The sequence below is a fragment of the Lichenostomus cassidix genome, chromosome 18, assembly GCF_008360975.1.
Source record: "Lichenostomus cassidix isolate B80296 chromosome 18, HeHo_3.0, whole genome shotgun sequence".
NCBI lineage: Eukaryota > Metazoa > Chordata > Aves > Passeriformes > Meliphagidae > Lichenostomus > Lichenostomus cassidix.
The window spans coordinates 6,895,484-6,918,369 of record NC_139498.1 but is presented as its reverse complement, the minus strand read 5'-3'; the positions used below and the strand labels follow the sequence as shown (position 1 = coordinate 6,918,369).

Genomic DNA, 22,886 nt, shown 5'->3' with positions numbered 1-22,886 from the left:
GATAATTGAGAAATGTCAAACCCTTAGCCTTAGCAAGGCAATTCTACCTATAAGCAATTTGTTTTTCTAACACCTGGACATCACTTAGAACTTGCTGGCTGTTATCCCTTTCATGGATTAAATCTCCCTTATTGTTGATTAGGCTTGAAAGTAGACAAAGATCAAAGAACATCCTTTCTCAAGAAAATTTTACGCAACAGTGCCACGCTCAGGACGAGAGTTTCAAGCTGCGCCAGGGGAGGTTTAGGTCAGAGATGAAGAGGAATTTCTTTACAAAAAATTTGATCAGACAGTGGAAAGGGCTGCCCAGGGAGGTGGTGGAGTCACCGTCCCTGCGGATGGTTCACACTGGCCGTGGCGCTCGGTGTCATGGGCTGCTGACAAGGTGCGGTTGGGTCGCAGGCGGGATTGATGAGCTCAGAATCCAAAATAATTGATCCTGTGGTTCCGTGACCAATCGCGCCACTCCCAACATGGTGGCGCAGCCCTCCCGCCACTCCCAACATGGCGACTCGCAGAGCAGTGCGCACGCGCCATCACGTCTGCCGCCCCTCCGGCCCGCCTTGAGTGGCGCCACTCTCAAGATGGCAGCGGCGCTCTCTGCGCATGCCCGGTGCGCCCCGCCGCGCCCATCATGGCGGCGCGGCAGTGACGGGCCGGGCGCGGTGGGACTGAGCGGCGGAGCGGCTCGGCGCGATGATCCCGAGCGAGGAGGTGTCGGCCCGCCGCAGGGAGATCGAGGACAAGCTCAAGCAGGTGGGACTGGGCTCGGGACGCGCTGCGGGCTCTGCCGGGGCCGGGGCTGGGCCTGGGCCCGCAGCGCTGTGGCATCACCGGGCAGACGAGGCTGGCGCTGGAGGTTCCCACCGGGCCGGGGGGAGTCCTGAGACCCCTCAAGGGCCTTGTCACCTCCCTCGGCCTGGGAGCGCCCCCAGCTCCCCTTCAAGGCCTGGTTGTCAGGGCCAGGTGTATCTCTGTCCCCCGCTTTGGGCCTCGGCTCCCTCTCTTCGTTCCTGGGAGCATCAGTGAGCTCTCCTATCAGGTCCTCTGGTGCAGCCTGTGACACCAGTCCTGACAGGCTGCTGTTCCCCCTCTGCCTGGGGGCTTTGGGGGCTTAAAGGCAGCGCTTGCAGGTTGCTGTTCCCCCGTGTCTGTGGGCTTTACGGACTTCAAACCAGCCCTTGGCCAGCTTTGCTTTGGGCACTGGAGTTCCTGGGGGGTTTGGAAGGTGCCAGTGCAACACCTGCGTTGTGCTTTGGCAGCGAAATGTGCGTTCTGAGTCGTGCCTCAGTGGGAAAGGTGTTCATTTTATACTGTGCTGGATGAGGCTCGTGGTATTGGAGGGAAATGAGTAACCCCTAAACCCCTCACTCATTACATGATGTGTCCCCACCTTGGGTCACTTTCTCTGATTTCTCTTAAGAGGTGGTAATCTTAAAATATGGCCTCAGCATCAGGCCAAACATGGCTTGCAGCAGTGTTTACAAGATTGGTAAAAACTGTGTGTAATTTTTAGTGACTTTAATCTTAGTGTTCAGAATGTAAGAGTATTTTTTCATCCTACTGACAGGAAGAAGAAACTCTGTCCTTTATCAAAGAGAGCCTTGAGAAGAGTGACCAGCTCACCAAGAACATGGTAGGGAGGTTCTAATGTTTGGCCTGGGGTTACTTTTTCTTAGGTTTTTAGGTTTATTAATTTTCAAGGCTGTCGTTGTGTCCATCTGAGGGATGTGGAGCAATTAACCACTTTGTGCTTTCATGGCTGGGCAAAGAGGAAACCTGAGAAATGTTTTAATCCTGAGCTTTTCTTCTGCTCTGCTGAGGGCTAAGATGAGCTGTTGGCCTCATCTCTGCTATAGTCAGTCCTCTCTCTTGGGGAAGATGTATTAACAGATCTCAGATTAGTTTGCACAACAGCATGGTGTTGTTGCTTCATAAATTAATGTTTTGTTTGGAATTTTATTTTGCGAGTGTTCTGTGTAAATGTAAAAAGTAATTACTGTGCTGTAATTGCTCATAAGCCTTCAGCTTATGTCCAGTTTTGGGCTCAGTTTAAAAAAGTCATAGAAGCACTGCCAGAGAAGTGTGGAAAACATAACATAGGAGTGAATCTCATAGGAATTCCCTTTTGGCCTAGAAAAGTGGCACTGTGGCACCCTTTTATGAGCTTGCTATGTTTTTTCCACCTTTCAGAAGCAATATCACAGTCCTTTTTAAAAACCAAATGTCTGTGGTGGAAGAGAAGGTTCTCACTGGTGCAGCTCCTGTTTAGGTCTCAGTGGTGTGTGCTTTTGTTGCTCTTTTTACATGGGGTACCTCCAGGCAGTTCCTGTGGATTTATTTTCTGTTGGCAAATAAATTATTATTCCCTTGGAACATTATCTTCGCTCTTTACAAACAGGCTTGGCCCATCCCTGTATAGCAGGTGATCTGTTTTGTGATTGTTATTAGAAATCAAGACACAGAAGGATGGAAACAGCTGCTAAGGAGACATGGCAAATTAGTAGCAGAGTCCTAAAAGAGAAGCTGGGCCCTGAAAATCCCTGATTTCCTTGCTCTGACTCCTACCCCACTGCATGGAAACCTCAGCCATTGGTTTCTCTCTCGGTGTGTAGGTTTCAATCCTCTCCTCCTTTGAGAGCCGTTTGATGAAGCTGGAGAACTCCATCATCCCTGTCCATAAACAGACAGAGAACCTGCAGCGCCTGCAGGAGAATGTGGAGAAGACCCTGTCCTGCTTGGATCATGTCATCAGTTACTACCATGTGGCCAAGGACACAGAGAAAATCATAAAGGAAGGGTGAGTTGAGCAGATAGATCTTCCTGGGTGTTTGATCCTGTTGGATTTTTGAGAGAGGTAGGGGAGCTGACTCCACACACCCATTGTGTGCTTGGTGCCCTTCCCACACTCTTTGCTCACCCCCAGTCCACACTGACTTGACCTTCAGCTATTCCCAGAGGGCAAAGACAGCTCAGACTCTGCACTGATGTCTCTTCCAGATTTTGCAGAGGTGCTGCCATAGGAATCTCATGAGCACTGGGGGCTCCTCTGCTTTCCTCTGTCCTTTCCCCAAAGGCTCTCCTTGCCCATTGAGGTTGCCACTCCAGGATGAACCAGAGCTGTTCTGGAGCCTGCTTCTCTGGGACAGGGTTGGATGGCTCTTCTCTGGGGTGGGATGTGCAGTTCCCTCTGCCTTCCAATCTGGGCCTGTCTGGGAGAGGAAGGCAAGGCTGAGAGTTGTGTGCTGCTCCATCATCAGTACTTCTGCAGTTGCTGTGTGGATTGGGTACCCTGCTGTGGCATTGAGTGAAGGCAAAAGGGAATTCCATCATCTCTTCCTAGTTGAAGAAATAGGGATTGAAATTTTCCTAGTTATTTTTATCCTGAGTTTGGTCTTGTCCTTTCTTGTTGACTTCTTTGTTTGCTTCTTGGGGCGCTACTTTTAATTTCTGGCTTTATTTTCAGCCCCACTGGGAGGTTGGAGGAATACTTGAATTGCATGGACAAAATCCAGAAGGCAGTGGAATACTTCCAGGACAACAACCCAGACAGCCCAGAGCTGAACCGTGTGGTAGGTCATGGATCTGGAACCTGGCATGGATGAGAGAGGGACAGACACAGCCCTGCTGGGAGAGACTGTGGGTTTGCTGCCTGGGGAAGGTGGTGTTTGGGCACAGCTGAAGGAATGATTGCTTTGGCTTCTCTTGAAGCCTGCACTGGGCACCATTTCTGCTCCTGGCATTTTGCTCTCTCTGTGTTGTGCCAGGAGGGCTCTGAAAGCAGCTCTTGCACCTGTGGAGGAGTTGATTGAACCTCCTCCTGAGCAGCTCTTGTCAGTCCTTCAGCTGCTTGAGTAGAATGGATGATCTGTTTAAATCCCACTTGAAGACTGAACAACTCCCAAGCAATTTTTAAATTTAATTCACCTTGAAAGTCTCTCAGACACAGGCGTGGTTGGAGTTTGAAGCATTCAGTACTTGACAGTGGTTAGGAAGGATGTTCTTACCCAAAATTACTCACGAGTGACTGATTACAGAAGCCCTGTCCTGCTGTTTTGTGCCAGAAATCCCTCTTTGAGCGGGGCAAGGAATCCCTGGAGTCAGAATTCCGCAGCTTGATGACGCGACACACCAAGCCAGTGCCACCCATCCTGATCCTGGACCTGATCAGCGGGGATGAGGAGATGGAGACACAGGAGGAGATGTCCCTGGAGCACCTCCCGGAGAGCGTCCTGCACGACACCATCCGCATTTCGGGCTGGCTGGTGGAGAACGGCAGGAATCAGGGTGGGTGGTGCTGCCTGTGTTCCCTTGTGGGCACCTGGCAGCACTGGCAGGACTAGTGATGCCTCAGTGGCACCTTTTAGCTGAGTAGTTCCATCTTTCCAGCACCTGAAGATCCTGCCTTTTTTTGTAGTGAGACTGAAGAGATGGTTTGTCAGTTGAACAGAGTAAATAAAACACAAATTACCTTAATGCAAAATTTGTCCTGTGGCAAAAATGCTCTGCACTTATATTACACCTGTAATGCCTTCAGGTGGAGCTGCAGGCATCCAGTGCTCTGGTTTTATTAACTGGGCACTTAATCCCCTTTGGGAAATATTTATGAATAGAATTCTATGTATGAAACATGACCAAAGGCAGGGGGAAAGCAGCAGACTTTTTTCACTCTGTACATGTCTCTCCTTTCCTGTTCTGCAGCATCAAGAACTGCCTAGAGCTTTACAGTCCTTTATTAACTTTTCCTTTGGGATTGAATGACTTTGTAGACTTGTACAGGAAATGTGAACTTTCACATTCATGCAGCTCCAAGAATCACCCCCTACCTCAATGATTCACTCCTGAGGGGGGGATTACTGTGCCTACCAAATAGGATGAACATCCTTAAAAGCTTCTTAAGAATTTTTCCATGATCAAAGGCAACTCAAGCATATAGAGCATATTTTATTAGTCAGTTCATATTCTGCTTTCAAATGATGAGTACCTCATTAAATTCCCGAGTGCCCTGAATCCTAAAAAATGTGTAAAATCTTATGCTGGAAACTGAGCACTTGAATTGACAATGTCTTGCACAAACATCTCCTATCAGTTCCACCACTTGGTAGCAATGGAATTAATGTTGTGTGGTGGAAGGGCTGGAATGACGGCTGCAGGGGGAGGGAGAAGAAGTTTTTGAAGAAAATAGGAGTGGCTCTGGGGGGGGGGAAATGCTGACTTGGGGTCCCACACCAATGCTAGTAAATCCCCTTAGGGGCACAAAGTATTTGCTTCACTATATAGTATTCCCTGTTTGCCTATAATGTTATTTTTACCTTGTCTCCACAGATTTCATGACTGTTTACTTCCAAATCCGCTCTGTGCAGCTTGACCGCTCCATCAAGGGGCTGAAGGACCATTTCCGTAAGAACAGCTCTTCCTCTGGGGTGCCATATTCCCCTGCCATTCAGAACAAAAGGAAGGACACTCCCACCAAAAAGCCAATCAAGAGACCAGGTGAGTCCCTGAAGAGGGATCACTGCACTGGGATTGAGCACATCTTCAGGTCCTTTCACTGCTGAGGTATTTCTGTGTCTAAAATGTGCTTTTAGGACAGGAGCAGGGGTGAGGTTTTGGAGGTAAGCATCTCTCTCTGCTCTGGATTCAGCACTGGGATTACAGACAGTTTCTGTAATCAGTCTGCCAAGCCATCAGGTCTGTTCTCTGGGTGCTGTAAAGGGAGCAGAGAGGCCCTGTGTGCAGGGAGAGGAAAGTCCTTAACAAAGGACATGAGTGAAAAGAGACCTGAGAGGTCTGTAAAAGGATTTGATCTGAGAACAGCTGTCCTCAGCCTTGGCATATGGAATGCAGTCTGTGCCACAGCACACAGAAAGCTCATATCTGATAAAACACCTCATTTCAATCATTAGCTATGAATTAATTATTATTGTGCTAGGAAAGCAAGAAGCCCCCAGGAGCTGAGGTGGGGATTAGGTAGGTGCCTACAAAAATGAGACACAGCATTGAATTTTGGAAGGGCTCTTAAAGCTCTTGCCTCAGCCTGTCTTTGGAAGAGCTATGAATGTGGCTAGTGGGTTATTTCTCCTCTCCTCACAATGCAGTTTTGCTGCATTTTGTGCAGCTGGTGAGGTTGGTCACTGTGCAGTATGGGAGTGTAGGGCTGGAGTTCCCATCTCTGCAATGTGCCATCTAGTGGGAGCACAGCCAGGAGGGACAGCAAAAGCCAGCACAGGGATATTGTCCCTCTGTGTCCCAGCACCCTCTTGTCTCCTTTGTAATAGTGATCACATCAGAAAAGTTCATATTTCTGTGGGTTTACCTGACCAGTACTCCCCTTCCCTATTTTGTCCTGCGTTGTCCAAATACTCTCAGTGGGTTCAGGAAAACAGTAAGAAATGTGGGCAGGGACTGGGAATGGATGGGGTGGGGAAAGGGAAGAAGAAAAAAATACCCATTTTAATTGTGTTGTGTTTATTTTTATAATCCTGATGTGAATGCAGTCCTCATCCCAGGTAATGTGTGTCTATGTGTGTGTGTCCTGGCCCTGGTGCTTACTCTCTTCACTCCTGTGTGTGTGGAGAGGCTTTGCTGAGCCTCTTCTTGCTACAGCAGAGGGTGTGCCTGGGATATTTGGAGAGGGAGGGCTGCCTGGGGAAGGCTGTGGCATACAGACATCACCCCTCTGGTCTTTTAAAAGCAATCTGTGCCATTGCTGCTGTGCCCTGGAGCTGTTCCTGAAAGCTGATGAGCAACTTGGTCTGTGAATTTAAGTGGATTTTTCCCTGGCAGCAGAGAACCACGTAATAAGGCTCAGAGGCACTGAAAAGTGCCAGTGGGGATCTGTAGTTGACCAGTGGGAAGCTCAGGTTGCAGATGCTTCAGATTTGGCCCACAGTTCTCAGTTACCACCTGATCCTGAAAAGATTCCTGTGTTTTTATTGCTGTGAATTCAGCATGCTCAACAAACATTTCTGAGCAGCCTAACAAGTGGTAACATCACCCCTGTGTTCTAGGTAAAGAGTCAGGGATGGGGGAGACTTTTTATTTTCATGGGCAGATTATTAAAAAAATCCTAGGGATTTTTAAAATTAGTCTCAGATCTTTGATGCTCCCATAGAGAAAACAGAAAGAAGTCCACACGTTGGAGAGCACAAATTCCTACTAACAGGTCTCCTCCAAAGTGGATGCATTTGGGCATCTAGAATTACTTGTCATGAGGAAAGTCTCAGCTGTAGATATGCCAGAAGATTTTCATGTCTTTATGCCCAGTTTAATTGGATTCTGTGAGATGGAGCAGGTAGAAGTCACAGAGCATGGTCTGAATGCACTTACAGAGCTGATGGTGCATGAAGGAAAGTGTCTCAAGTGATCCATTGGGTTATTGTTAGTCTCAAGGAAAAACAGTGGCTCATTTGTCTCCAATCTTCCATGAAGCAGACAGAGAACCAGACTGTAGCTCTTGAAGGACAGTGGGGGTTCAACCTCAAACACCAGCCATCTCTTATTACTGCTGAATTGTACTTAAGTGAAATTAAAAATGGAGGAGAATAGAGTCTTTGGGCAGAGATTCACTGTTTTTTCTGCAGTTCCATCAGCTTTCAAGCACAGCTCTTGAGGTGGAGGACTCCCACCCTCTGCATACTGGCACAGTGGCTCTCTTCAGAGCAAGATCACCTGGTGGTGTTTGATTCTCCTGGGTTTAGCCTTTTTTCAATTTGGACAGTGGTTTTTTTCTGTTCTGATATTTTATTTCAGTAAGTAAAGCCAAATTCTGCCAATCTGGGTTTCAGAAAAGGGTGTTTTCTGACAGTTCCAACAAGAGAGTTGATTTTCTTGGTTCTTAAGGAAGAGTATCCCAGTGCACACCCCAATGCACACTTTAACCTGTTGCAAGGGGTAAATAACAAACTAAATCTGATATGCTATAGCTTTTTTTACGACAAAACAAAGCACAAGAGAGGCTGAAGGGAAGGTGAGGTATTTAGGGGCAGGGTAACAAGGCAGAGATATCCCCAGGGTCTATGCTGAATTCTAGAGAACATGCTCCATATCCATATGTTGTTTCAGAGGGTCTTCATCTCTATTCCTGTTTTATCTGTTGGTATCCCCTGTGCTGTCTCCTGTTGTTACATCATGCAGTTAAAACTCTGACTGCTGGAGAAGCTTCTAAAGCAGAGTTGTCTCTTAAATGACACTTGACAGATCAAGTTGAACGGATGAAGCAATTTGTGGGCTTTTTCTGGTTTTAGTTTGCAGTTTGGAATGTCAGCACTCTGTCTCAGAAAGCAGGTGTATTCAGCTTCCCAAATCATCCTGCTGCAAACATATGTGCATAAAAGAAAGCTTCTTTGTGATGCCTGTAGACCTTGTGCTCTCTTGTTGGCTTGAGAGCAGCAGGCAGCTCAGCAGTTCTGCATTTTTGGGGAAGGATGGAGCCACCTGCCCTGGCTGCCTGCAAAAGCCAGAGAGTTTTGTCTGGCTTCACACAGATTGCTGCAGCTGGTGCTTGAGCATAGAGGATGTGTTGTCCTCCTGCTTGGATAGAAAACTGCCTAATGGAAGAGAGAAACTAGGGAATGAGTTGCAGTTGGAAAGATGTAGCTCATGCATGCCCAAATCCCAGTCTGTGTAACAAGTGAGCCACAGAAGCAAAAGTTTCAGGTGTTTTTTGACCTTTGGAGGCTCTTTCCAAACGACAGGGGAGCCCTTTCCCAGATTCCTTAGTGCTCCAGTGAGGTGCTACCTGAAGGCAGATTGAGTAGCAGAAGAGCCCATTCCTGCTTCCCGCACTGATCACTGCCTGGCTTGAATGTGATGTTTTCATTAGTAGCTGAAACACAGTCCCATTTGGTTAGGGAGCTGCCTAATAGGGGAAAACAATCCTGGAACAAAAGCATTTGGCTTCTACCAGAATCCATTAAAGCCTAATTATGATGCCAAGTCAGAGGGATCTAGCAGCACTGAAGCGATGCCTCCGGACACTGAACACTCAGTGTGTGTCAGTAAACACAGGTAATTGTGCTTATGCAAATAAAATGCAGCATAATCAGCTCCTGAAATTGAGGAAAAAAGTGAAAAAGAGAAGAAACCATCAAGGGTGGTCTGCGAAAACATCCACTGCATACCTGTGGAGTGAGATCCTGGTGACAGCAGCAGCAGCAGTTGTACTGTCTGCTTGATTTTCACACCAATTCACCCTCTATTTTTATTCCTTTGTATTTTTCCCCTCCCCCTGGATGCTTGAAAGTGGGAAAGATGAAAGAACAGGTAGAAGAGCAGTACCTGGGTTGAGCTGCTCTGCAGCAGCTGGGCCATGGGAGCAGCAGTAAGGAAGAGTCCTCCTTGCTCAGAGGAGATTGCTGGTGTTCCCAGGCTCTTGAGGTTTCTGCAAGTAGCTAAGAATAAAGGGGAGATGTGGGGTGTGAAGAGCATCAGGAAGCTTGGAAGAAGAGGCATAGCCCTCTCATTTGATCATCATGCAGAAGCTTAGGAGCAAATGCATCAGCCAGCAGGGGTGTAAGTCTTCCCACCTCCCAGGTGTGGGTTGAGAGGGGAGAGGTCTCCTGCTAGAAAAAAAATACGTTTTATGGATATTATTTTTTTTTTCTTCACAAAGTGGTTGAGAAGACTCTGAACCGGTAGAAGGACAGCATTACCAATTGTATATATTATATTTTAGGAACTATGTTCTTTCATTTAGTGCACCAGGTTAAGGCAGCTTGGTAATTCAGGGGGAACTTCTCTTTCCTGGTTCTCCCCCACTGTCTGGGGGACCTGAAGCTTCCTTTCCCATGTCATAAATCCCTTTATGGGATGAAGGTGTCCTGCAAGCTGGAATGCTGTTCTGCTGCAGAGTGTACTTGGGCTCCCTTCAGCATCTGGGCAGCCAACACTCATTTCCAGGCTGCACTGTGGCTCACAGTTAGTGGTGGAAGTAGAGATTTTCTGCATGTTTGAAGTATTTACTGCCACATAGTAGAAGAACAATTCTTAATTTTGCCAGCAGCATTTTTATTTTTTTGGCTTCTTCATTTATTCAGCCTAGTTCTGTTTCATCTGGGTCTCCTATAGAAACCCCTTCCTCCTTCCCAAAACTTCCAGTTCCCTGTTGTGCAGGCAAAGCTCTGCTGTGAGAGGGTGTCCATGTGCTTGTGATAATTGTAGCTTGTTGCATGACAACTAACCTTTTAATGTGGAAACACTGCCTAGGCTTCAGTTGTCACATTAATGCTTTGTTTTGTGCTTTCCAGCTGTATATCCAGCATTGCCTTTTGTTCAGTTCTTTCTGGTTTTTGTGTGTTTAAAGTATAAATCTTTTAACCCAGTGTTATTTTTTTTCCATGGTTTTAATTGATTTGCAGTTCTTTAGAAGTGAAGTGTCTTGGGGATTAGGGTGGCTTAGTGCAAGTTAGACATGGGTGGGCAGCATCCATTATTCTGGGATTCCTATGATGGGAATTGCTGCTGGAAAAAAAGCTCAGAGATTGTCACCCTTTTACTGCTTCCTGTACCATTCCTTGTCTTGGCTCTGGGGCTCCTGGTGGCTCTTTATTGATTATGCTCAGAAAATACCCCTTGGAAAAGCACCTCTTACCAAGTGGCAGCAGTCGTGGTTCCGAGGAGCAGGCAATGTGTTGCCAGACAGGAACTGTCCATACACCAAGCCCTGCTTCCACAGCTGAGGAAAAGCAGCAAACCTCGTCTGCTTGGATGCAGAGTACCATCTTCAATAAACCCTTTACAGGGAAGGGAGCTTCATGCTTTCCCTTCTCTGATTGTGTTTCTCACCCAGCCATACCACGCTGCCTCTCCAAACTGATTCTGTATCCCTGGCTGGAATTTATACCCCCAGCCTCAAAGCAGGGAAGCATTCTGGAAATGCCATTGTATCTGCACACTTGGACATGAGTTTGGGGTTCACGTTCCTGTGCTGAGCATCCTCATTGGTGCCCAGCACCCTCTTGCTGGGCCCAGGTGACTTGCTGGTGGAGGGCTGGTGTTCTGGGTTTGTTTTCTTTCACTCATTTTCTAGGTCTTCTTGTCTCTTCTCTCTGGTTCTGGTGACAGGCACGATCCGTAAGGCTCAGAACCTTCTGAAACAGTACTCTCAGCATGGTCTAGATGGGAAAAAGGGGGCCTCTAACCTCATTCCTATGGAAGGTAATCACAGCTTGAGCTACTTCACCCTTGGCTTTCTCTGTGTATTAGCCTTGCTTTCCCAGGTGGGGCTTCCATTATTTCAGTGCTTGGTGGACAGCATTGGAGTGGGGAACCAAGGAGATACTGGAGGGCCAAATTATTTTTATTTTATTTGTTCTATTTCTTCAGAATTTAGTATCTGAATTTCAAAGTCTCTGTAAACATGAGTAGAGGTGGAGAGGAAAGTTACCTTAACACTGACCCACCACAGCCACCTGGGTAATGGAAGCTCTGCTGACATCTGCTTGTGGTGTTCCTGTTCTCTTTTCTTTTTGCCTGGACTTCGAGACATTCAGTTTCCTGGTGACCTTTCCAAACCTGATGCTGAAGTGTTGGACCACAGGTAGCTCAGTGCACTGTGCCTGTACATCATCTATATGGAGACCTGCCTAAATGGTGTCTCCTGTTTCCTGACCTTCTCTGCTTCTAGAGGTTGTGCCAGATAAGGAAGAAGATGCTTCAAAGCATCTCTAAGACATTCCTGCCTCATGCTATGAATCCATCCAAAGCCGGTCTCTTCTGCAGTCTGCTAAACCCCAGATGGTGACTAACATCATTCATATGGGGGAAAATCCTCATGCTGAGCAGGAGAGAGGCTTGGAGCTTGGATTTGTAATGGTTGTGGGTAAAAATTGGATTTTGGTGCCTGGTATCCCATTCAGATGTATGGCAGTAGGTTCAAGGGACTCTTGTGGCCCAAGAAACAACTCACACTTCTCATCAGGTTTCAAAGGGTTGCTACTGCTTATATAGCCCAACAAAAGGATTTGGTCAGGAAGCATTCCTGGGACTGTGTAGGGAAAAAGATATCTATCAAATCACATAAGCCAGGCTTGAAGCATCTTCCAGCCAGAGTGAGCATCCTTGCTGTGAGCACCCAGGATAAATTGCACCTTCTGTTTGTGCCGGCTGCCATCCCACTAGGTCATGAGCATGACTTGCGTGTTAAGCACCTTTCTGACGCCCTGGGCGACAAGCACGGGCCGGCTGCAGGTAAGTACCAGGTTGGCACTGGGAACCAGCTGGTCCCCCCTGCTTCCCAGCATGTTCCACTGTCATCATGTAGCCAGGGCTGTTCTTCTCCGTGGGCAGTCTCAAAGCATGAGCCTCCTCTGGCTAAGAAGCTCTGGCTCCTCTCAGCAGAATTCGCTCCTCCTAATCACACCCTCCCCGAGCCCTCAGACAGGGAACCCCAAGTTTGTCCAGCTAGGTCACTAATTTTCCTGCTGGCCTGTTGCGTGCTGAAACAAAGCAAGCAGGAAAGGGGTCAGTGCAGCATGCCCTACAGTGGGCCACTGCACCATGGGCAGTCTGTGTGTCCTATGCTGACCAAAACTTGAAATATCAATCTGAGGGATTTGTCAGTGTAGAGAAGAATTGGTTCTTTCTCCATCAAAAGTTGCTGAGAGGAGAGAAGCAGCAGCCTTTAGCCTGGAGAAGGCCTCTCTGTGTCATCTTACTGTCTTGTAGGATGGGGTCTGTCTGTGTCTGTCCTGCAGACACCTCCAGCAGTGGTTGGCATGAGTTGGTGCTGGCCCTTGTATCACTTCTCATGCCTACCATGCGGGATCTTTGATGGATCTTTGACAGAGACATTCATATTCTAGGACTCAGATATTTGCATTTGTATGCAGCATTGTGTGGCAGATAACTCACCTAGCTGTGCTGATATTCTTGCTTCATAGGATGTAAATGTTCATCAGCCTGGTTTTTATCTTGTTTCTGCAAGTGGGAAGAAGCTGCCTTCCAGGACAGCCTTTATTTCCCAGAAATGTTGATGCCAAATGGCAGTTCTTCATCTGCATGATGAATGGAGATAAGGAATTCTAAAAATACAAGCAGAGATGTTGAATAATTCACCTCAGACCTTCCTGAGTTTAGTACTTTGTGTTCAAGCCCTTGATTAAATTTAGCCTGTATCCCAGAAGAGCTCCAAACTTCCCTTCTGTCACGAGGCTGGAAGGAGGTGGTGCCCTGATGTGCATTTCCTGAGCTGCGGGTGACTTTTCCTGCCTCCTGCAGGGTACTCAGAGCTTCCCACACACAAACCCAGGGCAGGTGTTGTGAGATCACTCTTGTTCTCACACACAGTTGAGTGTAAGCCAGAACCAACTTTTCCAAAAGAATCTTGTGCTCCTTGTGTAAACCAAAGGCATCTTGCCCTTGCAGGGAGGGACGACGTCTTCGACATCGAGATCGACGCGTACATCCACTGCGTCAGTGCCTTTGTCAAACTGGCCCAGAGTGAATACCAGCTCCTGACAGAAATTGTCCCAGAGCACCACCAGAAGAAGACCTTTGATTCTCTCATCCAGGTCAGCTGAGCCTCTGTGCTTCCAGAAGATGCTGGGGTTGTCCTCCAGGATCTGTTCAGGGAAGCAGGGCCTGCACAGAGCCTGGAGGACATGTGCTCAGGGCCCCTCACTGGTACCACAAGTGATCCATCAGCCAAGTGGGCATCTGGAAGGGTGTCCTGTATCAGGCCCTTTGTGCTGCCTGGGCAAAAGTCCTGCTGCTTTCTCCTGAGTCTCTGGCTTTGTTGCAGGAGTCATTGGATAACTTGATCATGGAGGGTGAGAACATTGTCTCAGCTGCCCGGAAAGCCATCATCCGACACGACTATTCAGCTGTGCTCACCATCTTCCCCATCCTGAAGCATCTCAAGCAGATGAAGCCAGAATTTGACCAGGTCTTGCAGGTAAATGTGATTGGAGTTGGACCTGTGGCGTGGGTTGTCTGGAAAACTTCTTGAAATGGATTATCACAGTGGCTTTGAGCAAAGTCATGTCTGTCCTCCAGCATGGACTGGAAGTGACACAAATGCACCTTGCTCCTTCTGTGGTGGTGAACCAGCAACTCAGCATCTCTCAGCAGCAGCTCTTTGCAGTTCAAGTCCTGACCTCCTGATGGATCACCTACATCATTTTTCTGTTCTCATGGCCTCTGAGCTGTTTCAATTCTGATAAGTTGGGATTAGTTTGTGCTCACTGATGGGCTGCTCTGAGGAGAGCCTGCTTGAACAGTGCCACACAGCTCTCCAAGTATCAAATATAGCATCCAGGTTTAGCAGGGCTCCTTTCCTTTTGCTTCCAGCTGTGATGCACCAACCTCCTGTATCAGATACTGTGTAAAAGGAGACATGAGGGGTAGCAAGGCCTGGTCACCATTAGGGTCACAGTGTTTTCCCTTTCTGCCTGGAGAATGTGAGATCTCATGTGTTGTTCATGGTGCTGTAAATATTCTTCTGGCACATGGGGAACTGAGAATAAGATGCTGGGATGAGGGAGGGTAGGTGCTGCATGGAAGTTCAGATACTATTTGTTTTCCTTTTCTCATCTATTGTGGAACTCTTCCAGGGAACTGCAGCAGGGACCAAGAACAAACTGCCAGGGCTGATCACTTCCATGGAGACCACTGGTGCAAAGGCATTGGAAGAGTTTGCAGACAACATTAAGGTAGAATTCTCTTCAGTGGTCTTTGATCAGGCTTGGAAGAGGGGTTTTCTGGGCAAAAGCCCTGGTTTAGCTTTCAGTTTCCATGAGGCCATGTAGTTGCTGACTGAAGTAGCAACTTGCTGGATTGCTTGGGACTATCAAATACCAAATGTTTGGTGCTGGTTTCAAACACAGAAGGCCTTTGCCTAAGACCCTTAACAGGCATACTACAAATAGTTTGACATGAGCTTCCAGGCCTCTGCAGATATCAAGTCCCTCTCGGAATTTAATCCTATTGAAAAAGGAAAATTTCTGCCTTGAAAAGTTTTGGAGAACTTGTGTCCCTGTGTAAGGTGGGCTTGGTGAATGGTAGGTGTGCTGAAGGTGTGATGGTCACAGGCTGAACAGACCCCTGAGGTTCTGAGCTGCTGATGCATGGCAGCTCTGGTTTCTGAGCACCAGGAGATGGCACTGCAAGAACTGGGCCTGAGGGTGTTGGGAGAGGCTGGATGGAGAAGCCTTCAGCTCACTTGTAGTAGCAGTTGTATTGCAGGTGTCTCCACATTCCTTACATGCTCACTTTATATCTCTTCTCTTTCCAGAATGATCCAGACAAGGAATATAACATGCCAAAAGATGGGACAGTTCATGAACTCACCAGCAACGTACGTGATGATGATTTGAACAATCCTTTGTGGAAAACAGCTTCTGAAGAGGTTTTAAAAAGAGCAGTAGGGAAACTTCCCAATTAAGATGTCTTGGCATTAACAATTACAAAATGTCCTGGTTTCCATGGCAGGATGAGCTGGTGACCCTTGCTCAGTCATGGCCTGACTGTGTGGGGAAAACCCAGCAGCCCAAAGGAGTGCAGTGATTTGTTTCTTGAAGATTTTTAAGTGGGTGGGAACAAGTGGTCCTTTGTGATCCTTAATAGTAGAGTATATGAGGTGTAATGTTGGTTGCTCCTAACTTCCCTCCCTTGCTTCCAGGCCATCCTTTTCCTACAGCAGTTACTGGATTTCCAGGAGACAGCAGGTGCCATGCTGGCATCTCAAGGTACATACATGCATGGGGCTTGCTTGGGCATGCACTTCCTTCCTCAAATTGCCTGGACATCTTCCCTGAAATGACCAAACCTCAACATGCACTGTGAGCTTATTCTCCTCCTGTACTTCACCCTGTGGTTTGTCTTGTCCTCTGATCTGCCTTGACCACATAGTTGGGTATCTGGAGAACTCCAAGGGATGCAGAGTTCCCTGCTGGCCTTCCACACTTGCTCCTGTCAGGTACCATGGGATGGTATTCATTGCTGATGTGCTCTGTGAAAGGATTCCTGGGTCATTTAACTTTGACTCTGACCCTGGGCTGGTGCTGTGTGACTGTGCTGGAGTGAGGATGGCTGCTCCAGCTGTCACTAGAGTGAGAGTACCTGGCTCAGCTGGGCTGTGTGGTGAACAGCACCTTCCTCTACCACATCTTCTGCTCAGAGTACAACAGCAGCAGCAAGAGTCTCCTCAGCCTCTAGACATGGGCAAACTGGTACTCCAGAGCTATTTGTGTGCCTTATCAGTGAGACAAGTTTTAGTTCTGCTCTCCAGGCTGCTGAAGAGACTCACTGCAGAAATAAATGCATAGATGAGAAACTTAAGATCTGCCTGTGTAGCAGGGTGCTGCTGTTTATCAGCTGGAGTGGGATTCTTGGTTCTGTGCAGAGCAGCAGCTCCCAGCTCTCCAGTGAGCTCTTGGCCTTGGTAGAGCTTGTGCTTTCAAGTAGGTTGGAACAGAGCAAGCTGGAGAGGTGGAGAACTGGAGATTCAGGGGGCACAGGGCCCTGAGGAGGCACAGACTAGAGATGGTTAAAGAGCCCATTAGAAGCAGAGGTAGGAGAAAGCTTAGAACTGCCTCCAGAGTGTTATCTGCAAAGTCCTGCTTGGAATTGTCTGCCAATTCTAAATCAACTCAAACTGGGATGTCTCTGCTTCTGCCACATTCTCCTCTAGCCACTGCCTTGTGCCTTCTCCACTTGCAAGCTCCGTGTCCTCAGACCCTTCTGGGCCTTGGCTCTCTTTCCTTGGCCAAAGAAGTCTGAGTTTTTTCTTGGAACAAGCAACTGTTTCCCATGTTGTTCCCTGAATGGTGATGTCAGCACTCTTGTTTGGAAGTCTTGACATGTTGTCTTGCACTGAGATCTGTCTTAGCTGATTGAAAAGGGAGCATAGACGTGAGGTAGCTTTGCCTTGAAAGCGGGTTTGAACTGATTTGGAATGAGATGTCTTGCTGAATACAACCAGTGACAATGCAAACAATGTCTCTAGCAGGGGAAGGAGGTTGGACTCTGCCTTTCTTCTGTGATCTCCACTCCTTTTGTGGCCTTGGAAGGACTCCTGCCTGCTCTCCTGTGCACCTGCCTGTGGCTGCTCTGTGTTAATATCTGCTTTGTTCTCAAAGGGATGGTGGTCTCTAACCTGTCTTTTTGCACTTTTGCATTTCTTTTTCTCTCTCATCCCTCCCCTTTTCTCTCTGCTCTGCCTAATCTCTGTAGTTCTTGGGGACACATACAATATTCCTTTAGATCCCAGAGGTAAGCAAACTTACCAACACCTACCTGTTCATACTGCCTTGGACTCTGGTGATGTATGTTAATTCTTTATCCTCCATCAGTTGTAAATAAATTAACACATAATTGAAAAGGGGGAGAAGGGGAGGGTAAGTAATCCTTGCCAGTGGAATGGAGAGAATAGGGAGGGCTTGTCAGCAGCAGACAATGAGGGATGCCACAAGAGCTGAAACAGGCTCAAGACACTCTGATGGCACTGAATCTCTTTGGCACAGGTAGCAGATTGGCCCAGCTGGTGTCATGCTTTATCCTGTGTGCACTCAGCTCCTTATTGTCCAGCTCCCAGCAACAGGAGCCTCGGGGCCTTTCCCATGGGGTGCTGCTGAACTCGGACCACCCGAGCTAGGCCTGGCTGCCAGACCCTCTGGTGGGGGCAGGAGGAGGTGGCCACCCCACGTGTCCCATGGGCCCTGTGCCCACAAACCCTTGAGGGCAGAAAGCCATCTCCAGACAGAGGAGCATGTGCCAGCCTGGAGTCACTGCTTGCAGGGGCAGCCTCTTGCTGGCACAGTCCCTCCTAGAGCCAGGCAGGCCTTGTCAGCAACCATGGGGATGGCAGAAGCTTTCCAGAGCCCTTCTGCTTGTTTCAATTACTGTTGTGTGCTTGCTGTTAACAGCTCCAGCTCATTGTTCTCTGACTGCCAGTTTCTAGTGCTTATCAATGCTTTTCAGGTGGTGGGGGAAGGATGGGGAGGAGGAGTTTAATGACTCTTTCTGATCAAGAGGATGTTCCCTGAGCACTTGGAAAGAAAGGAGGGATTTCTGCTGGGTGCTCTGCACTTGATGCAGACACAAGGACTGAGGGGTGCAGAGCTCTTGCCCACTCAGCCTGGGTGAGCTGCTGACAGTGGGCTCTGAAGCAGGAGCTAATTTCACTGTCCACAGGAGCTAATTCCATAGCAACAGGGATGAGGCTTGTTGGACTAGAAGCAGGCTGACCACACAACCCCCCCTTCCCAGGGCATGTTAACTGGCCTAAGACTTTTCTTTTCAGAGACCAGCTCCTCAGCCAGCAGCTACAGCTCAGAGTTCAGCAGGAGGCTGCTGAGCACCTACATCTGTGAGTACCCTGCACACCTCCCTGCTTCTGCCCCATAGACACTCCTTCAATTGGCTCATTTCGGGGTGAAGAGCACAGGCTGTGTCTCTTCTCCTTGTGGTCTTTCAAAATTTGAGCTGGAGTCTGGTGGGAGGGATGAAAAAGGGTCAGACTGGGAATTTCAGACTGTAAGAACAGGACAGGACAAACCACTCTGCTGCAGAGCTGTTGCCATCAGTTGTGTTGAACCACTGTCACCTTCAACCCCTGAAGGGTCCCACCTGCCAAAGGGGAGTTTAACAGTAAGAAAGTGAGATCAGATTGTGGTTCCTGTCTCTGTTACAATGGGGATCAGGTCCTTCAGCTTCTGTGAGACCTGAGCCTGTGTTGCGGCAGGTCCTGGGACTTCCTCTGAACCCAAAATGCACCTGTATTGCCATGGCATTAAAGGCAGTAGTTTGCATAGGGGTTTTGGTGATTTGCTGAAGAAAAATCTGTGTAAGGGCTGTTAAGTACACATCTGCAGCCTTTCTGCAGGCAGCCAGGCCTGTTCACTTTGCTGTGGGCCCACAGCTTGGTTTGCTTGGTCAATAATAAGTTTCAGTGCAAAACTTCTTGTTCTCTGTTTTTCCCTCTTTAAGGCAAAGTGCTGGGCAACTTGCAGCTTAACCTTCTTAGCAAATCCAAGGTTTATGAAGACCCAGCTTTGAGTGCCATTTTTCTGCATAATAACTACAACTACATTCTGAAATCTCTGGAGAAGTAAGTGTGTGTCTGAGTGAACATCCCTGAAGTCCGAGGCTGATTGGATGGTTTTGGAGCAGAGCTCTGCATTGAGAGCATTTACTTGCCAGCCTGTCCCATACCTGCTTTTTCTTCCATTCTTGAAACTGCCTCTTTGAAGGTTTTGCAGTATTATAAACATCACATTACCTGAGAGTGGAAGATAAAAGCATTAGGAAATGCCTTAGGTTTTATAGAATCCTTTGATCTTGGGAGGATTGAGGATGTGGCTTTAGAAAGTAACTCAGAGTTGCTTCTGTCTCCCAGTTTGTACATTTCAAGGAACATTTTATTGTGAAGGGCTGAAAGGAACTTGTTGATGGGGGTTTGAAATGCTGCCATCCTGAGAGCAGCCCAGAGAGCAGCTGGCTCAGGTGCTTCCTCAGGTTTCCTGCTCTTCCAGGTCTGAGCTGATCCAGCTGGTGGCTGTGACACAGAAAACGGCTGAGAGGTCCTACCGGGAGCTCATTGAGCAGCAGATCCAGACCTACCAGCGCAGGTTGGTGACATCCTCTGCCTTTCCCTTGCTTTTGTCACTTTGGGAGCTCTTTGGGAGCCACTGCTGCTGGAGCAGTGGGAGTGATTAACTTAATCACAGACTTGCCTAAAACCAAAGTATTTTAGTTTCCGAGCAATTAATCCAACTTGGGACGGTTTGGGGTGTGTATTGTCTGAGTTGGCCTTTGGGTCATGGTTGAAGACAGAGATGCTTTGATAGAGGTGTTAGTAACTCTTTGCCTCTCTCCCATCTCATTGCACATGCAGCTGGTTGAAGGTGACAGAGTACATCTCGGAGAGAAACCTGCCTGTCTTTCAACCAGGAGTGAAGGTGAGAGGATGGGCAAGGATGGGCTTGACATGACAGAAACATCTTCTCCTTTGTCATATTAAAAAATTTCTCAGAAAACTTCTTTATCTTATGCCGGTATCACTGCAGAGTGAACACTGTGGCTGGCACAAGGTGGAGAGCAGCACTGCCTTCTGATCTCCCCTGCCCCAGATTCATCCAAGTTTTTAATCTCTGCCTTCATTCTTACATCTTCACCTGAGTAGATGGCTTTACTTGGGATTTTCAAAATCCTGATACCTGTCTGTTCTGGCTGAAAATTATCCTTGTTAAACGTCCTTCAGCTGAAAGCCACTTGCTGAGTGTAGGGTGTGCTGCTCTCTGCAGCTCTCTCCTCACTGCTGTAGGAGAGGGAATCCAAAGCAGGTACTGGATATTGCTTAGGTTGGATGGGGAGTTGTGGGCAAACATTGGTGTTGGATATTTATTTCTGGAGATGAAATAAGGTCCTTTCCCTCCTTGTTGCAGCTCAAGGACAAGGAGAGGCAGATGATAAAGGAGCGCTTTAAGGTAAGGAGGTGTTGGATGGTGTCAGAACATCCCCTGGTTGATTGGGACACACAGATCAGCCTGAGGAAGAGACCTGTTGGTGATCTGCAGGGGAGGAAAGGAGCAGCAGACTCAGTGTGGAGATTGCAGGTGAGATGCTAACAGAGTTTCACTTTGGGCAGGGTTTTAATGACGGGCTGGAGGAGCTGTGTAAGATCCAGAAAGCCTGGGCAATCCCAGACATGGAGCAACGGGACAAAATCCGCCGGGCACAGAAAACCATTGTGAAAGAGACCTATGGTGCCTTCTTGAACAGGTGAGACCTGCAACACTGTCCTCCCTCCGTTGGGTTTCCTGAGGTCTTTGAGGCCTTTCTTAGCTTGAGCTAAGCCACTTCTGTCATGTCTCAGCTTCTCTACCCTGCACACTGCTGACCTTGAGTATTTGCAAACATCTGCTGTCACCCTGATTCCTTGGTCAGTGAGCACAAAGCCCTGAGTCACCCTGGGCTCTTCATGTAAAATTTGTGAGGCCAGTTGTAACCAGGTCACTTGCCCCTGTCACATTCAAGTGAGATGTGTTGGAGTGGAGCTGCTTTGTGACAGAGGAGGGGCCAGTGGGTTTCTTTGATGTATTTCTGTCGTTTGTCCCCTGTTTTCTTTTGCAGATTTGGCAACGTGCCCTTCACCAAGAACCCTGAGAAATACATCAAATACCAGGTCGACCAGGTGGGGGAGATGATTGAGAAGCTGTTTGACACATCAGCGTAAATCTCCAGCTGTCGTGAACTCTCCAGCTGCCAAGTACAAGCCAGTGCTCTCTCAGCAACCCTTGGGACTCCCTTCCCTTCTCCCCTGCCCCATTGTGGTGGGCAGGGTGTTATACTTGTATTTATCAGATTTATAAACCTGTGGAAACACTAACTCCTGGCTGTCTTTGCTTAGGATCCTTGGATAAGGTAAAGTCTGCCCTGTAGGCTCTTATATTTGCACATCATCTCACCTGGGTTTGTTTTAATGCCTTGATGTGCAGCAGACACGGGGAGTGTGTTTCAAAAAAAAGAAAAACAAAATATCCCACTAAAGAAAACCCTTAAGGAGGCTGTGAGCTCCAAATGGTGCCACCTGCTTCCCTGATGGGTTTTGGGAATCTCTGTTCCATAGGATCCCAAATTATTTTCACATTGCTAATCTTGACTGTTATCTAGTTCAGTGATAGGGCTTGATGCGGATTTTGGGGTCTGGGGGTGTCTGGCTGTGGTGGTGCCTGGCAGGGCTGCAGTCCAGTCATGTCCAGGGATGTTTTACCCCAAAATCAGTGCTCTGCTCTGTGTGAGGCAGTGGCAGTGGGGTGATGGCAGGGGCTGGAGCTGTGATAGAGCCCTGGGAAGCAGAGGGAGCTCCACAGGGGCCTGGCTGGGTGCTGCTCCTCATTGACCTGAGGCAGAGCATGTGTACAAGTGTTCCCAGAGTGATTTCTGCTCAGCACCTTCCTCCCATCCCTGTTTTTCTTTGTCTCCTGTGTTCCTACATCTGATGCATCTCTTCCCTGCAAGCAGCCAAGCCCATTCCCTTCATTTAACCCATGGGCACCATGTGAGAAACAAGTGCTCCTCTCCCACATGCCTTGGAGCAATCCTGGCAGGCTTTGATATGAGAGCTGGACTCTGACACTTTGCACCAAGGCCTTTCAGAGCACAGGATCACCTGGGTTGTATCTGTGGTCTCTAGCCAGGTGCTTCCTGCTTCCCCCTCCCTCTCTCCTGCTGCCTGCTCCATTGTTTGCCTGTAACAATTGAAATACAGGGTTTCCATAGAGCAAGGAGCACTCACAATAACTGCTGCTTTGCAGTTTGGAGCAAATCCATTATTCACCTGAGTCATGTTTACAGCAGTGTTTGCTGGTGTCTGATGAGCCCAGCTTTGAAAGAGCTGTTGGATGTCAGAGCGTGGATTAGAGCACAAGTCCTGCTGTGGCAGACCCAGCTGCCTGCCTGGGCTGTACCTCCTCAGGCAGACATTATTCAGGTAGCTCCTGGCCTTTCTGAACTCCTGACCTCTTCTTCCTCAGCCTGGTGTAGCAAATGCCCAAAAAACAACAGATTTGGCAGACTTGTCCAGCCCAGAGCTGGACTATGGTGTGAGTTCAAGTCTTGGTCACTGCACCTGACTGGTTTTATGTGTGACCATGCAGGCTCACAGTGCCAACATGAGAGCCCTCCCTGCAGGGAACCTTCTCTGTCAAATCTCAAGTGTCTGAGGAAATCTGAGATCTTGCACTCGTTTTTAACCTCTGCCAGCTCTGGAGGCCGTCAGGCGCCGGACAATGTTTTTAAACATAAGCAAAGCTCTGCTGACTTGTGTTTCATGCAGTGTTGAGTCTGCTGGATACACACACTGACATTCACCAGAAGGAGCTGGATTCCATCTTTCTGGATCTGTTTCTGGCACTGCAGCAGTCTGATATGAATTTCTTTCTTGA

At 48.1% G+C, this 22,886-nt stretch overlaps 1 protein-coding gene across 11 annotated transcripts; it reads left to right on the top strand.

Annotated features, from left to right (window-relative positions):
• Positions 1–597: 597 nt before the first annotated feature.
• On the top strand, positions 598–21,328 carry EXOC7 (exocyst complex component 7). 11 transcript variants are annotated; one of them, XM_085077822.1, is made up of 22 exons: positions 598–756; positions 1,571–1,636; positions 2,616–2,800; positions 3,467–3,572; positions 4,065–4,287; positions 5,326–5,493; positions 6,498–6,509; positions 11,065–11,155; positions 12,104–12,189; positions 13,366–13,511; positions 13,742–13,894; positions 14,553–14,651; positions 15,233–15,295; positions 15,620–15,686; positions 17,173–17,211; positions 18,242–18,307; positions 18,928–19,048; positions 19,473–19,568; positions 19,835–19,898; positions 20,385–20,426; positions 20,588–20,721; positions 21,073–21,328. In XM_085077822.1, the coding sequence occupies exons 1-22, from the start codon at positions 697–699 to the stop codon at positions 21,173–21,175; spliced, it is 2,190 nt and encodes a 729-aa protein (XP_084933948.1). In that variant the 5' UTR covers positions 598–696; the 3' UTR covers positions 21,176–21,328. The 11 variants fall into 11 exon arrangements, with proteins under 11 accessions (XP_084933948.1, XP_084933941.1, XP_084933939.1 ...); XM_085077815.1 differs by lacking the exon at positions 11,065–11,155 and having other exon boundaries at positions 599–756; positions 12,121–12,189; XM_085077813.1 differs by lacking the exon at positions 12,104–12,189 and having other exon boundaries at positions 599–756; positions 11,065–11,157.
• Positions 21,329–22,886: the final 1,558 nt, after the last annotated feature.

What these genes read in the sequence shown, in the direction of transcription:
- EXOC7 (XM_085077822.1), top strand. Translation starts at nt 697, where the DNA reads ATGATCCCGAGCGAGGAGGTGTCGGCCCGCCGCAGGGAGATCGAGGAC. An exon ending in TTCATGAACTCACCAGCAAC is followed by an intron (nt 15,296 to 15,619) that starts GTACGTGATGAT and finishes CCTTGCTTCCAG; the next exon opens with GCCATCCTTTTCCTACAGCA. An exon ending in ATCCAGACCTACCAGCGCAG is followed by an intron (nt 19,569 to 19,834) that starts GTTGGTGACATC and finishes TTGCACATGCAG; the next exon opens with CTGGTTGAAGGTGACAGAGT.